General features: G+C 35.8%; 1 protein-coding gene across 7 annotated transcripts in view; it reads left to right on the top strand.

Annotated features, from left to right (window-relative positions):
• Nucleotides 1-17,254, top strand: part of AP4E1 (adaptor related protein complex 4 subunit epsilon 1) — a 94,455-nt gene that overhangs the window by 14,354 nt on the left and 62,847 nt on the right. For all 7 annotated transcript variants that reach the window (XM_067029243.1, XM_067029244.1, XM_059057886.2 and 4 more), the window contains 6 exons: nucleotides 260-419; nucleotides 1,898-2,064; nucleotides 5,921-5,994; nucleotides 12,490-12,612; nucleotides 12,715-12,824; nucleotides 16,354-16,493. In XM_067029243.1, the coding sequence (XP_066885344.1) occupies nucleotides 260-419; nucleotides 1,898-2,064; nucleotides 5,921-5,994; nucleotides 12,490-12,612; nucleotides 12,715-12,824; nucleotides 16,354-16,493 (774 nt within the window). The remainder of the gene's footprint in view (nucleotides 1-259; nucleotides 420-1,897; nucleotides 2,065-5,920; nucleotides 5,995-12,489; nucleotides 12,613-12,714; nucleotides 12,825-16,353; nucleotides 16,494-17,254) is intronic.

Below are 17,254 nucleotides of genomic sequence, written 5' to 3' on the forward strand. Positions count from 1 at the left end.
GCTTGTTACCAAAAAATTTTATAACTAGAGAAATACATAACATGGACAGTTAAAGTCTCTTGAGGTCTTACCTCCTAGAGATAACCACTTTTTATAGTTTGGTAGATTAGAATAAAAAATTAATAATAAATGTGTAATTCTTTCTTTTTAGATTCAGGTAACAGCTGGTATTTTACAATCATCTGGTCCATAATCTTTTCAAACTAATAAATGCCTGATAATTCAGATGGTTTATTTAGATTTTATTTTTTATCTTTAGGGAGATTATACGAAGAAAAGCTGTCCTAGCATTATATAAATTCTATCTCATCGCTCCTAATCAAGTACAGCATATCCATATTAAGTTTCGGAAAGCACTTTGTGACAGAGATGTTGGGGTCATGGCTGCTTCCTTGCACATATACCTTAGGATGATTAAGGTAAGTTGGCATTTTGAGCAGGTACTGAGTAGCTACTATTAGAAAAATGTAATTACGTAATTAAAAGAAAAACTCATATTTTTCAGTAAAATGCTTAAGTCACATTTAAATTTGTATTATTGACACTTTAATAGTAATTTTTGCATGTTGTTGATTGTAGACAAATTATAGATTTCGTCTTTTTTTATGGTTTTTCAAGCAGTGCCTCCCTTTTATACAACTTCATGGGATACATATAATGGTTTATAGAAATGAGGAGAGCTGGTGGAGAAAATGCAAGGCATAGTCTACAGTGTTGACCCCATGCGTTGATACTGTGTTGGAGGAGGAAGGGGGGTTGAATTGTATGGTAAAAAATTTTTCTAAATGATGATACGGGTTTATACTAATTCAACCCCAGTGTATTGCCTGAAACCCTTTGTGTCTGAAAGTATATATTTTTGAGAGATTTCATCACACCTCACAATGAAATGGGATATGCTGTTGAAATCAATTTAAAATTACAGAAACTGAAGGTTGTCTTTACTTTTATGCATTGTGTGCTCCAAAATAGTGTGGTATAAATAGATAATTGATATTAAATCTTAATTTTCCTCTAACATTTATTAAACTCTGAAAGAGCTATTATTTCCCTTCCAAAAATTTGTCCTTGATACATAGTAAAAATTACAATGAAGAGTCTAACATTCATTTTGAGGAATGTGTATTTAATTACCCCAGTTCAGGCAGATGGTTACTAGACCTATAGTGGTGATCAATTCATAATATACATAAATGCTGAATCACTATGTTGTACACCTGAAACTAATATAGTATTGTATGTTAACTACACTTCAGTTAAAAAAAATAAGATGAAAAACAAATTTCCTCAGTCCAAGAGATTAGTCAGATAGATAATCAAGGCACACTCATTCAGAATCAGAAATATGTTTACATACTATAGAGTTAATTAGTTTTTGATAAGCAGGCTTACTGATTTTGGGCGTTTTAAATGTTTGAGTAATTTTGACTATGCTCTTCCACTTGGAACATATTTAGTTCAATCACATGAGAAGTCTTTTGAAAACAAAATTCAGAGATTGGAAACAGACCTTGGTTTTCATCAAAAGTAGAGGTATTACTGCTTTTTTCAGTATGCCAGTTCTTTTCAGTTTTTGCTTTAATTGCTGATACTAGCTTTTAAAGGTTCTAAGATGTAATTATAGAACTTTGGAAATGTGATTAAACTGTATAGGAAGTAGGAAGTGGTGGAAGCTTTTTGGGGCATGATTCAGCTGTGGATCTGGTAGCCAGAGGAGTTTCATGGTGGAAGAAATTACACAGAGGACTGTTTCATTAAATATGAACATGAAACTTCTTAAGTGAGCATGTATTAAGTTAGATTCTATATGGCATTTCAACCAGGTCTATTTTATTTTTAAGACATTATTATTAACAGAAAGCTTTTTGTTTTGTTTTACTTTGTTTTTTGGATGTAGGAGAATTCATCTGCATATAAAGACTTGACTGGGAGTTTTGTAACAATTTTGAAGCAAGTGGTTGGAGGAAAACTCCCCGTAGATTTCAATTACCACAGTGTACCAGCACCATGGTTACAAATTCAGCTGTTGAGAATACTAGGACTTCTAGGAAAAGATGATCAAAGGTAAACTATTCTAGGTAAATTTGATAGGCTTTAGTCATCTAGAGGTTTCATGATAAACCAGCTTCTCCCAATGCTTAATTGACTTAATAGTGATAAATAAGCCACTATAAGAAGTGTAAAAATTCAGGTTGCTGGGATAATCCTGGCTCTCTGCTTATCTCAGTCCTACTCACAGTGCAAGATACCTTTGAAGCTCCATATGTTCCGTGAAACTTTCTTAACCATTCTAGTTTGGGGCTTGGGAAACTTTTTTATAAAGGGCCAGATAAATATTTTAGGCTTTGTGGGCTATATGTTGTCTATTGCAGTCATTTAATTCTGCTGTTGTATACAGCTCAAAAGCATCCATAGGTAATATGTAAATGAATGAGCACAGCTATGTTCCAAAAAAACTCTTTAAGGACATTAAAACTTGAATTTCTTCTTCTTTTTTTTTTTTTTGCGGTACACGGGCCTCTCACTGTTGTGGCTTCTCCTGTTGCGGAGCAGAGACTCTGGATGCGCAGGCTCAGTGGCCATGGCTCACGGGCCCAGCCGCTCCGTGGCATGTGGGATCTTCCGGGACCAGGGCATGAACCCGTGTCCCCTGCATCGGCAGGCGGATTCTCAACCACTGCGCCACCAGGGAAGCCCTAAAACTTGAATTTCATATAATCTTTTTGTGTCATGAAATACTATTCTTTTGATTTTTTTTCAACCACTTAAAAATGTAAAAACCATTCTTAGCCTGTAGCCAATACAAAAACAGGCATCTGGACAGATTAGGCCTGCATACTATAGTTTGCTTACCCTGTTGCTCTAATTGAAACAATTCATTTGTTTGAATTAGTCTTTTAGGCAGTAATTTTATGGGTGCCTTTCCAGTTACATATATTTTTGTAACTTTTAATTTTGCTATAGTTTTTCAAGCTTACAGAAAAATTCCAAGAATAGTACAGGGAGCTCTCTCTCTACCTGTGTTCATCAATTATTTGTATTTGCTTTATCTTTATCATTCTTTCTCTCTCTGTGTGTGCACACCTGTTATTTTTATTAAAGAATTTTTTAAAAAACTGTTCAAGAGCAACTAGATTTGGTCCCCTTGAGAGCAAGGACTATGTCTTGAGCCCCTGATGTGTTTCTGTCTTGAGAAAATATTATTAATCAGGTTCTGACTTTAGAGATGTGGTTCTGTTTTATACAGTACGGTACACTTATATGCTAATCCTTTTTTTAAAAAAATTTATTTATTTTTGGCTGCATTGGGTCTTTGTTGCTGTGTGGGGGCTTTTCTCTAGCTGCCACGAGTGGGGGCTACTCTTCATTGCGTTGCACGGGCTTCTCATTGCAGTGGCTTCTCTTGTGGAGCATGGGCTCTAGGGCCCACGGGCTCAGTAGTTGCGGCACATGGGCTTAGTTGCTCTGTGGCATGTGGGATCTTCTCGGACCAGGGATAGAACCGTCTCCCCAGCATTGGCAGGCGGATTCTTAACCATTGTGCCACCAGGGAACTCCTATATGCTAATTCTTTAGTCTCACTTCACTAAGGGATTGTCCTCTAGGCTATTATTGCTCCTGGTAATGTCTCCTCAGCATCATGTCAGCATCCATCTTTGGTGAGCTCCTGATTAGCGCTAACTGGGCTGTATCACTCTTGGTGTTGTTATTTTACTTTTTTCTATGTTTATGAATCTCAACCTTGATTGAAACCTATGGTGAAAACCTGGAGTTGATGGAGCAGACACACACATTGGAAATGTTTGTCATATTGTGGAGCTCTAGTTGGAGTTCACTAGAATTCTGTTTTAAAACCATGAATTTCATAGTAATGCATTCAGACCTCGCTGGTCCGAAAGGATTTAATGCCATCTTATGTTGTCAGGAAGTAACTTTGGAGGCATTTAGTGAATTTACTAAATTCATTAACTCATTTTCTTCCTTCTTTCCTTCATGGACGAATTTGAAGTATATGTACAAAGATGAGTATGTTGAATAGAGTTCAGAGAGCTCAGTTGAATAGAAATTAGGCTTAATTAAATGAATAAAGAGTAGAACTCTCTTACAATGTTATGGAACATTAGAATGTTCGTTCCCTCCTTTGTTGTTCCAACTCTAATAAGATTTTATGTTAACGTATATTTCTTAAGTTATGATTAGCTCAATGTGGTAAAGTAAAAATGTTAAAACAAGATTCTAATGTATTTAATTGAAAGAATTAACTTACTGGAAAAATCTCATATTTATGGTCTTTTATATATATTGTTTGAATATTTTCTTGTGTTTTATAGCATTCTGCTTCTTAGCTTATTAACATTTAGCTCAATCATGTCTGCAAATGTTTCCACATTTCATGTGGTTAATTATGACTCTTACGCTGGACACTGGCTTTTTTTTTTTTTTTTTTTTTTTTTTTTTGCGGTACACGGGGCCTCTCACTGTTGTGGCTTCTCCCGTTGCGGAGCACAGGCTCTGGACATGCAGTCTCAGCGGCCATGGCTCACGGACCCAGCCGCTCCGCGGCATGTGGGATCTTCCCAGACCGGGGCACGAACCCGTGTCCCCTGCATTGGCAGGCAGACTCTCAACCACTGTGCCACCAGGGAAGCCCCGGACTTTTAAAACTGGGCAACTATACCATTATCTACGTGTAGTATTACCAAATTTGGGGAGGGAAGGATGTCTGCTATATGGTTGTTGTCTGTGGAAGAAATGCTTACATAATAAAATGAGGAATTTTAGGATATGGTTCTGGATTTCCACTGGATATTTATACTTTAGTTAAGATGCAATAGAAGTACATGCATTTCATATTGAGTTTTACAGCTGTATATTTGAAAAGAAAAGATATTTTCTGAGAAGGTTGTAACATACATGATATGTAATTTATATAGCCCCCGATTATTTTCATCTTTTTGTTTTATAGTGTAGTTTCTCTGCAAGAAACAACTGTGTATTCTATGGGTTGGGTTTTTTTTTTTTTTTGGTTACTTTTTTTGTTGGCTATGCCACGTGACCTATGGGGTCTTAGTTCCCCGACCAGGGATTGAACCAGTGCCCCCTGCATTGGAAGTGTGGAGTCTTAACCACTGGACTGCCAGGGAAGTCCCTGGGTATTCTGTGTTGATGGTGCTTTTTTCTATTAGTGCTTTTTGAGTTTACAAAACATACAAAAATATCAGCTGAGAAGCCATAGTTTTCACATTGGTCTCTTGGAGAGGACTTTTCCTTGGAGAAAAGGCTTGGTGGCAGAGTGCTAGGGCTCTATAAAACACTGCATTTTTGTATAGTATCTCCCTCAACTCAGTAACTATAACTGTAATCAGTGACCATAAAGACATAGGAATGGTATTAATCTGTTAATTCCACAAAATATAATTTCTTTATATTTAACATAAATGAAAGTTAAAATTTTCTTTCTCATGAACCTGGTACTGCTCAAAGAAAGATTAGTATTTGAATATTTTTTGAAAACTAAGTGTTTGAAATACAGATAATATACTGTCTGGAATAATTTGGTTATGTGAAGTATTAGTGTAGTAACCTTAAACAGGTAGAAATATTATATTAAGAAGAAAATGATAAAAGATAGCATGTTCAACCAAACAAAAACTTTATTTGTAAAGTAGGTACAGATTGAGGAAAGAGTTGATTGACTTATCTCTTTATTGACTAGTCAGCTTTGATAAAGCAGGAAGTTAAAACTCATGAAAAAGAACAAATGGAATCTTTAAGAAGTGAAATTCCCAATTCATAAAATGAATTTCTTTCACTTCTTTTCTGTAGATCCTCAGTTTTAAAGAGAGAGAAGTTTGAAAAACTATGTTTTATTGGGTTATAATACTATAATTCTACTGCAAATAAAATATCTTTTAAACAGGACAAGTGAATTAATGTATGATGTTCTCGATGAATCCTTACGAAGAGCTGAGTTAAATCACAATGTCACATATGGTAGGTAACGTATGTAAATGCTGCTCTAATGACTAATAATGTTTTCAGTATTATAGCTAAATCTGTGTTAGAATATTATAAATTTCAATAGAATTTTAAATGTTAATTTTTAAGGTTTTGGGATTATTATTTTTCACTGGAAGCACTGAATAACTAATAGAAATAATTTGAGATTACGCCATTGTTTAAATGTTGACCTAAATTGACTATTATAATTGTCTCTCTTTTTAAGTCTTTATTTTTAAAGAGAAATTGTCTCTGTATTGAAAATGTCCATCAAGCATCTAATTGACTGTGAAGATAACCTAGTAGGTCCATTCCATACTTAAGACAGTTCTTAAATGATAGAATCAGTCAGCTAGTCACCAAATATTTCTTAAGTTTTTGTTATTTATCAGACGCTGTGAAAGATGCTTGGAATACAGTCGTGAATAAAATAATATTATCGTTGAGCTCACAGCCTAGATAGATGGAAAGGGACAGGTACTAGAAATGTTACAAAAGTGAATTTACAAGGTACTCTGGAGACTACAGCAGCTAGTCTTAGATGAGAGGGAGAACAAGGAAGGCTTTTCTGAAAAAGTGATATTTAAGAAGATAACTGAAGGATGAGTACGATATAGATAAAAATATATAGATGTGGAATACTGTACTTTTTAATGAAGAGACAATAGCTATTTATGTTAAATACAATTTTACAAAGTAATTTAGTGATAAGAGACAAGAGTAAAATGGGGGAGGAGGGAGGAGAACTGAGAAAAGTAACCAAAAAAACTTCCAGTCATAATAGCCAGAGAGAAATCTTAGTTCTTTATTGATCAGCCTGAAAAAGCTCGTTGAAGAAATTAGGATATTTGGAGATATTTAAAGGATAGAAGTAAAACAGTTTGAATCTCACCTGGTATGGAGAAGGGAAGTAGAAGAGGTATTGGGAGATATAACTCAAATGAGTAGTCATTTCTTAATCTGGTAAAATACCATGAAGTAGGGGATGGAGAGCATTACTTGTTCTTTCAGACAATGGTAAACTGTGGATCTTTAAGAACAATGGTTGTAGAAATGCAGAGTAGACTAGAGGGCAGAAATTAAACAAGTTTAACTGTAATAAAAGTGCTTGACAAAAATGCAGTAGGAATAAAAAGAAAGGATTGTATGTATAAGACTAGTATGGAAAAAATAATGCACATGGTAGTGAATTGGGATAGTAAATTTTGAAGGATAGATTTATGTTTTGCATGTATAAATGGTAATTAAGGTAATAAGTGTGGTGTATTCATTTGTTCAGCTACTATTTATTGAATGCCTACAAAACAAATTTAATTTATAAATTTATTTGTAAACTAGGTACAGATTGAGGAAAGAGTTGATTGACTTAACATATTCCTCCATGCTAAGTGTGGGAGCTTAAGGGAAGAATAAGGTAGACACAGGCCCTGCCCTTATAAGTGTATAGTATAATGAATAGTTGACATCATCTAGGATCCTGCTATGTAATGAGAAGAATGAGGTGCCAGAGATAAGGATGATCAGTATTGAGGCAGGTGGTTTGGCTAGGAGCTGTCAGTGTATCCAGAGTAGTGCAGAATCTTTGGAGGCAGCTAAAGTAAATTAAAAAGTTTTGCTTGAGATGTAATCATGGTCTAGGATAAGGGTTTGATAGGCTCTCAAGGAATTCTGTTTAAAATCAATTGTCTGCTTTTTTTCCTTGCAGAAAGTTTTTTTTTCTTTCAGTAATTGACATTTCAGCTTTAATTAAAAATTTTTTTGAATAGGTAATATATGCACATGGTTTAAAATTCAAAAGGTACAAAAGGGTATACAGTGAACAGTAATTGTCCCTTTGACCCTTATTACCCACCACCCAGTACCCCCTCCTGAAGATAACCACTGTTACTAATTTCGATTTAGAGAATACTGTACACCTGAGGAAATATTTTTTAATGTTCTCCATTAGGACATCCTTCTTTTATTAAGATTGCTGGGACCAATGCCAACAATTTATTTCTTTGTAGTCTGTCAGTCCAGTGTTTCACCTTGCCAGAGAAACTTATAGTTTCTATTGTTTCTCTTTTTTCCTGTATTTATCTTCTGTTTGTTCTACATTTCCCCCCATATTTGTACTGATACAGTTTATAGCTTACAGTGACTTTATCAATGGTAGAGTGTTCTCTAGTAAACCTAATATAAATATCTTATTACTTAAAAATGTGAATTTTAAATTATAAACTTCATAAGGGCAGGGACTGTGTCCCTCTTATTGGCCGGCATATCCCAGTATCTGGCACTGGATTAATCAGTGAGTAATATGTTTTAATTGAATTAAAAGAAGAGAAAGTTATTTTACTTTTATTAGTTATCTTATTGGGTTTCAGTCTTAATATTTTCTAAACTGTATTTTTATGAAAGTTTCATTATTGTAACTTACCTTAGTGTCAAATCAAGAAATAAATCACATCAGAGGCATTTATTATCTACTATGTGCCAGGCATTGCATAAAGTGATGTAAAGGATATGAAGAAGTATTAAATATAATCTTTGCCTTCAAGGAATTTACAGGGTAATGGAGAAGATAAGTTATTTATGAAAGCATAATACCAGTATAAGGCAGAATGCAAAGGGGAGATAAAGTCAATAAATATTATAGGAATCCCAAGGTGATAAAGATCACTCTGGGCTTCAGGGCACATAAAGATTTATTGATGTAATAGGACCTTGAAAGATAGGATTAAGATAGCCAGAAGGGAGGTTGAAAGTGGTTCTAAGGCAGAGGGAACATGAGAGAAGGTGCAGAAGTGGGGGTGTTTAAAACAATTTCAGAGAACAGTGACTTGCCAGCTTGTTTGGACAGTTCATAGTGGAAGCAGTGGGAAGCCCATATTGTGGAGGTCCTCCCATGGCAGCCAAAGGAACTTTATACTGTATAAATCTGGAGGTATGGAATAGATTTGGGTAGGGTACTGATAAGATGAGAAAGACAGTTTTAGTAAAGTATTTGGTAAATTGGGAGAATTACATAAAATGGATTATAAGGGATAGAACCATCAAAAGTAGATTGAAGTACTTTTCCCACTAAGTACACCAAAAAACTCTGGACATTATATGTAAAATAAACATATAAGACTCTGAAAGGTGGATAAATGAAGGTAGACTGGTTAGGGACCTTTGCATGCAAGGAACAACACCAAGGTGAGTACCCTGGGCTTTCTTTTTGCCTCATATACCCCAGACTGGGTACTGAAGAGCCAGCAGTCTGAAAATGCCCTGAAAAAAGCCTGCTCTCTAGCCAAAGGACTAAGGGAAAAAGGGCAGACTAGCAAGATAGAAAACTTCTAGACAATAGCTCTTCTATTACGGTCAAGCATCACACAGAAAAAACTGTGGACCACCCACAGCGGCAGAGGCTGAATGGAGAGTCAAGATTTCCACCCTCACCAGATATAATGAGGTGCCCCAACCCTCCCATGGGACTAGTGGTGAAGACCAAGAGGGGCAGCTGCAGTTTCATCCCTGCCAGATGTTAAGGGGGACCCTCCCTGGCATTGCCAGTGGAGATGATGTGGGAAGCCTGGATTTCACATTATCCAGGAGTAGGGAATAATGAGGTACGCCTCCCATCTTTCCTGAGGTGGTGTTAGAAGAAGCCTAGTGACGAGATAGGGCTTTTAAACTGGTCACGTATACCAGGGCCACCCCTTTAATCTCAATGCAGGTCGTATAGGGAGCAGTAACAGGTTGCCCCCTCCCTCTTCCAGGCAGGGTACTTCCATCCCCCATCCAGAAGGAACCAGCATCCCCTGCCTCTCGAAGTGTTAAAGGAGGCAGAGTGGAGAATCTGAACTGCCACCCTCATTGCATGGTATCCGCATCTCCCTGCCAGAGTGGTGACAGTAGTTAACTTATTTAAAATGAAAGTAAGTCCAGTCTGAAGGATACAGTGTCAGTAGAACTTCTTCAAATTTTGTGCATAATCCTACCCAAAATATCTGTGATAAAACCACAGCGTCACAAATGTTAGAACGTTATTAATTTTTAATTTGTTAATTTTTTACTTGATGGTATTTTGATGAGGACCTGGCTTCCTCTGGAAGAGTAAACAAAACTCCATGATGCATTTTACCTTTAGAAATCCTTAGAGCCTCTACAGCAAGTCCCCTACGTACAAACCAGTTCCGTTCCAAGAGCGTGTTTTTAAGTCCAATTTGTTCGTAAGTCTGACAAAGTTAACCTAGGTAGTCAACCAACACAGTTGGCTATATAGTACTGTACTGTAATAGGTTTATAACACTTTTCACACAAATAATACATAAAAAACAAACACAAAAATAAAGCATTTTTAATCTTACAGTATAGTACCTTGAAAAGTACGGTAGTACAGTACAACTGCTGACATACAGGGGCACGTTCGTATCTTTGAAAGTTTGCAACTTGAATGTTCATATGTAGGGGACTTACTGTATTCTTTTAACCACTGTAGTGAGGAGACAGCAGAGTAATTGCTTTTTCATTTATGGACTTAGACTTTTGTAGAGTTGGAGAATAAAGCCTATTAGCCTCTAAATTATTTAAAAATAATTTTAAAAACCTATTAAGTTCATTTCAGCTCATTTATACCTAGGTTGACTAATAAGTACAATTTTTGAACTATTAATTTTACCTAAACTAGCTTTTCAAGAAATGTTATGAGCATCTAAATATAAAAGTTTAGGTTTTTTTTCCCGGACCGGGGCACGAACCCGTGTCCCCTGCATCAGCAGGCGGACTCGCAACCACTGCGCCACCAGGGAAGCCCAAAAGTTTAGGTTTTAGATGGGTAATGAAAAGCTTTTGTTGTCGGTAAAACATCTTGATAGGAGAGCTCTAAATGGTAGAAATCCATAAAGGAAAATATGTCAGTTGTGATAGAAAATGGAACATCATCATTTTTAATCTTACTTAGGACTAGCACGTTTGTTCAGGGTTTGGCAAACATTTTCTGAAAAGGGGGCTAGATAGTAAATATTTTAGGTTTTGTGTAGGTCATACAGGTTTTTGTCATATATTCTCCTTTGTTTATTTTAAACCTTTAAAAATATAATTGTATACCTAAAAGTAATAATTTTATATGTTATTACATCTCAAAAAATGTAAAAATCATTCTTAGTTCACAGATTACAAAGATAGGCTGAAGGCTGTGTTTAATGATGTGTTGCCTACTCCTGCCTTAGTTGATTAGTTAGTTGAATAAGGCTCTCTCTGTTTACTTCGTGAAGTCATAAAATCAACTTTTTTCATAGCACAGAGTAAAGTCTTTTTACAGCATAACATCTGGATATATAAAGTAAAGTATCTTTTTAGGTTCAATTGACTTACTTTGTAGGTTTTCCTTTAAAGTCAGTTCCCTTCTTAAAGAGTTGTTTATTTCTTAAACATTTTTCCTTCTAATTTCTTTTCTCTCTCCTTCTTTAGAAAGTATTTACTTATATAAAGCTTTTTACCAGGAATTTATATGAGTTGATAGACAACTTAGCAGTGTAAAACATAGTTAGTTGAATATTCAGGATCTATCTTATATCCTGTACACAGATGTTTGATTGTTGTATTTTAAGCTTTTGGAAAAAGAGCAGGAGTGATTCTATCAAAGACACGATATGCTTCAACTATGTAGTAGAACTGTTTTTAAGTCTGCTGATTCTGTGTCTCACTTCTCATTCTGTGATTCCATAGGACATGCAGGATTAATGGTGCCTAAATTATTCTTCTTTACCATGGCAAAGCTCCAGCTCTTTGACTTATGCTCTTTAAGAGAGTTTGAAAAAAATTTTAGTATCCACTTTGATCATCTATTATAGTTATCAGATCTTTGATGAGACTAGAAAATCAAATTTGAACACTATTAAGATGTTCAGTAGATTTTCTGTATCCTTGGAGGATAATTGTTAAAAAGTGGTTTGAAGATTTTTGAGTAGTGGCCCTATTTTGAAATAAATGCTAGATCATCCTGAAATGATTATGTTGAAATAAACCACACTGAAATAAACTACATATACAATTTCTGTGTAAAAGTGGTAGAAACTGCCTAAGAATAAATTATTTTGAAGCATTCAAGGAGTGCTGGAAGTATCTATTTATATAGGAACAATGAATATATTACTTATGTGTCCGTTAGAATGTGATTTCCTTGAGGGCAGGGGTTTTTGTCACTGCTGTATCCATACTAGTAGAACAATGTCTGGCTCATAGGAGTTTCAGAAAATACTTGTTGCATGACTGAATATATCATTCTTATCTATTAATATATATATCATTCTCTTTAAATTGTACTGTGGTAACGTAATCCTAACAACTGTATAAAGCCTGAAAACAGTAAAGTTCTTATCTTTGAAAAATTTCCATAAGTAAGATTTTTGACTAAAACTGACCTTCCAGTTAGATTGTTTTGTTAGGAGTTCTACACAGATGTATTCTTTTATTATGCCTTAATATGATCCCTGACATTATAATATTTTATTTCTGTAGCTATTCTGTTTGAATGTGTACATACAGTCTATTCTGTTTATCCTAAATCGGAATTACTTGAGAAGGCTGCCAAGTGCATTGGAAAATTTGTTTTGTCACCTAAAATAAATCTCAAATATTTAGGTAAGATGATTGGTTCTTTTGATGGAAATTACCAAGAGAGTTTTTGAAATTTGTTGGGTATTTGTTTTATGTCACTTTCTATAATGTAATCTTTGCTTCTAGGATTGAAGGCTCTTACCTATGTTATCCAACAGGATCCCACTCTGGCTCTTCAACACCAGATGACAATAATTGAATGCTTAGACCATCCTGATCCCATTATTAAAAGAGAGGTAAACTGGTATTTTGAGTAGTGTATGTGAAGTGTTAAAATTTTTAAACTTTTTGTTGGTATTATGGAGAGAGATTAAAATGGTGGGCAGTGTGTATGTGCACACATGTGTATTTTAACTTTGGAGTGCATTTTATTCTTTCTATTGAAGTTTAAGGAACTTTTCTAAAAAGCACTTGTGTCAGTAATTACAAGAATGGTTTTATTTATTTATTTATTTTTTTGCGGTACGCGGGCCTCTCACTGCTGTGGCCTCTCCCTTTGCGGAGCACAGGCTCCAGACACGCAGGCCCAGCGGCCATGGCTCACGGGCCCAGCCGCTCCGTGGCATGCGGGATCCTCCCGGACCGGGGCACAAACCCGTGTCCCCTGCATCGGCAGGCAGAATCCCAACCACTGCGCCACCAGGGAAGCCCTATTTGTTTATTTTTTTAAAACATCTTTATTGGAGTATAATTGCTTTACAATGGTGTGTTAGTTTCTGCTTTATAACAAAGTGAATCAGCTATACATATACATATATCCCCATATCTCCTGCCTCTTGCATCTCCCTCCCACCCTCCCTATCCCACTCCTCTAGGTGGTCAGAAAGCACTGAGCTGGTCTCCCTGTGCTATGCAGCTGCTTCCCACTAGCTATCTATTTTACATTTGGTAGTGTATGTAAGTCCATGCCACTCTATCACTTCGTCCCAGCTTACCCTTCCCCCTCCCCGTGTCCTCAAGTCCATCCTCTATGTCTGCGACAAGAATGGTTTTAAATTATGAGTTGGGGCTTCCCTGGTGGCACAGTGGTTAAGAATCCACCTGCCAATGCAGGGAAGCCCTGGTCTGGGAAGATCCCACATGCTGTGGAGCAACTAAGCCCGTGCATCACAACTACTGAGCCTGTGCTCTAGAGCCCACAAGGCACAACTACTGAGCCCATGTGCCGCAGCTACTGAAGCCCATGCACCTAGAGCCCATGCTCCACAACAGGAGAAGCCACCACAATGAGAAGCCTGTGCACCGCAACAGAGTAGCCCCTGCTCGCCGCAAGTAGAGAAAGCCCGCACGCAGCAACGAAGACCCAACACAGCCAAAAATAAAAATAAATAAATAAGTTTTAAAAATAAGTAAAATATAAAATGAAACAAAAGCTATCAAGACAAGAACACTCTTAAAAATATAATAAAATAATAAATTATGAGTTGGAGGAGTTAGGTCCAGTTACCTGTATAAGATTCATTGATATCTTTTTGGTCCAAGAATTGTATCAATCGGAGACCTGAATTCTATTCCCAGGTCTTTGTATTAGTACAATTTTAAGAAGTAATTTATGATGATTAATTTTTTCCATTATTAACATCTATGAACTAGGCTAATGCAGTCCCTATTGAATATGTAGGAATGTTGAAAGAATTAATAAAGATATCCCTAAAATGTTGTGAACTTTTTGGAAGGAAAGTCGTATAATTTACTTAATTTTTTCAACTTTTTCCTTTTATAAAATTGCTTCATATCTACTTGGGTGTCCATGTAGATATATCTGTTAATTCTCATGTAGAGAATCACTTTATACCCTCATTTAAAATGGTATATGGGACCTAGGTAAGAAGAGTAGATAGTTTTATTTCTGGTTTTAAAAATAATAAAGATAAAAAGAATCTACTAAACATCTAAATTACTTAAAAACAGTGAATTAAAAGTTTATTGAGAGAACACTATTACATTAAACAACTCTAATTTTTAAAAGATTATGAATTTTGAATTTTAGTACTATTTTTGAAATAATATTTTCAAGAAATTGCCATCTACATATATATACATATGTTTTTTGCATTCATATTTTTAATCTGAAAATTGTTACCTGCCTTGAATGAAGTTTAACATGTAGTGTAAAGGATAGTTTACAGATGTACTAATTTCTATGTGTGGACATTGTAGAAAAATGAGAAGATGCCAAGGGACAGTAACAAATAATTATATTGCTTTCCACTTTGAACAGACATAGAGCATGCATTTTCTTTGTGTGGTTAAGTACTAAATTGAACATGGTTGACTTAGATACAGTTTTCTTATTGCTGTATTTATTTATTGGGATCTCATTTAAAAATGAGGGTCAAAGGGAAACTAGACAACTTTTAAAATTATGAAGTCTGATCTGTAGTGAGAAAAGTAGCTTGAATTTTTGGGGAAGGGTACTGAGTACCAGTGGTGCCCCAAGAAGGCACTGCAGTACTGTCTCCTTGATGCCACTGTTACTTCTAACCTCCATCAGTAACTATATGGCAAGAACTTTGGTCCTGGGGTATGGAGTGACCTGTTGCTTGGGGCTGGGGTTCCCTTTTACCTGATTTTATTACTTTTCTTTCATAGCAGGGAAAAAGAAGGCAAGAAGGAGTTAACAGAAAAGACCTCTAGCCATGCAGTTCATAATACCAGTCCCCATTCAGTCCTGGAAATGCTAAATTTCATGGTCTTAGAGTAGGAAGTAAATTTGGTGTAGATTATCTTAAAATACGTGACATATAGAGTCTCCAGGAAGCATGTCTGAAGCAGCTTCATAGGTTGAAAGCTATAAATACATGGGGAACCTATGTATTTATAGATTTTAAATGGTGTTACGGATTAACTGGAACAGTTTAAAAAAAATTCAAAATCTGTTGTCCTTTGTACTTGAAGTCCTGGGTATAAGGACTGAAAAATTAGAAAGAACCCTAAAGATAGATGAACAAGTTGGATGAGAAGGATATGTGGAAATTCTCCTGCAGCTAATAGTGTTGCTCCTGAAATGCCAGTAAATGATGCTTTCTCATTATTACCCTTTGATACCGATTTCTGGGAGCTATGGTATTTTTAGAACCCTGATGTAGGGCCTCAGAAAGCCAGTCAAATGGGAGCTTACTCTGGTACTGGTCTTCCTTCATCTTACTTCAGGCAGCAAGAGGTATATGCCTCATCACTGAGAAAGCTGTAAGATGGTTCTTCCTTGATACCCGAGGTTCTGAACGTAGGCTTTGCTGGGCTTTGAAGTGCTTGCACTACCTTATCCATCCATTAGAGACCCTTTGCCCTTAGCCGACAAATCCATTCAAGTGTGGTTTTCTGTTGTTCGGGTAGCGTGGAAAAAGCATTTTGCAAGACTGGATTTTTATATATGTATGCATGTATACACACACGCGCTCATGCATAGCACACAGGCATAAGTAATGTAGGTTTAAGAAGCTGTTACATTTTTAGAAAATAGATTATTAACCTTTTAACTTTTTAGTCTTCAATGGCCTGTCATGTAGAGATGTCAGATGATTATTATCTATATCAATAGAAGGCTTTTAGACTTTGGAATTGATTATCATTTTTTTTTGACAATAGTCGTACCTTTCTTAAGTTCTGTTCAGTTAAAATTTGCATTTCTTGAGCACCTATTAACTGCCCAGTAGAGCTACATAAAAGTGGAAGAATCAACTGTTATAAACCTATATGTTACAGTATTTATTTGTTATCATGCATAGTTTTATAATACTATTTTTATTTTTCTTTCTTAAATAGACTCTGGAACTTCTTTACAGAATTACTAATGCACAGAATATAACAGTGATTGTCCAGAAAATGCTTGAATATTTACATCAGAGCAAAGAAGAATATATTATTGTCAATTTGGTTGGCAAAATAGCTGAGCTGGCTGAGAAATATCCTTTGCTTGGACCATGAGTCATAAAATACCTTTAGTTACACAGTGACTTTAAAATAATTGGTCTAGACATGGTCACTTGCAGGTTGAGTTCAGAGGCCCAGCAGTAACTTCCATTCCTGATATTCAAGCCTCTCTCTTGTTGTCAAAAGCAAGAATTTGTGTAGGCTTCCTAGGGGATGACTTTTTTCCTGGTTCTTTTTATTCCATTGGTCAGTATTATCAGGGGATATAGGAATCTCTGTCTGATTCCTCTTAGAGTCCCTCCTTGTCTTTGACTTTACTTCCTACTCAGTTTCTTTCCTGAGTAAAAGTTCTTGTTGTTTTCAGGGGATTGTTGAGGGGATCAGGATGCTAAAATTTATCCTTTACACTACTGTTTATACTGGAAATTGTCACAGTAAAGTAGTTGCCACTCCATTCACATGTTAATTTTCTTCACATTTGTTTTTTAAAAGTCAAAGGAACTTAGCAGTTCACAAGGTTACTCGTCATTCTTTTTAAGATGTCTGTTGTTTAAATCTAAGATTGAATGAATGAATAATGCGATCAAAGTATCTTGGAAATTGCTTAAGTGTAGTTTTGTCCTAACCAGTGCTATAGCTCTGGCCAGCAGAATGATAGAATTTTAGAACTGAAGAGGAACAGATTAGAAAAGAGGGTCAACAGATTGTTCAAATAGACATGTCACAACATTTGGCTTCTGAAGTGCATATCATTTTCCATTATGTTTTTGTCCATAGTTAGCTGAAATATTTC

Source organism: Kogia breviceps, chromosome 3 (assembly GCF_026419965.1).
Source record: "Kogia breviceps isolate mKogBre1 chromosome 3, mKogBre1 haplotype 1, whole genome shotgun sequence".
NCBI lineage: Eukaryota > Metazoa > Chordata > Mammalia > Artiodactyla > Physeteridae > Kogia > Kogia breviceps.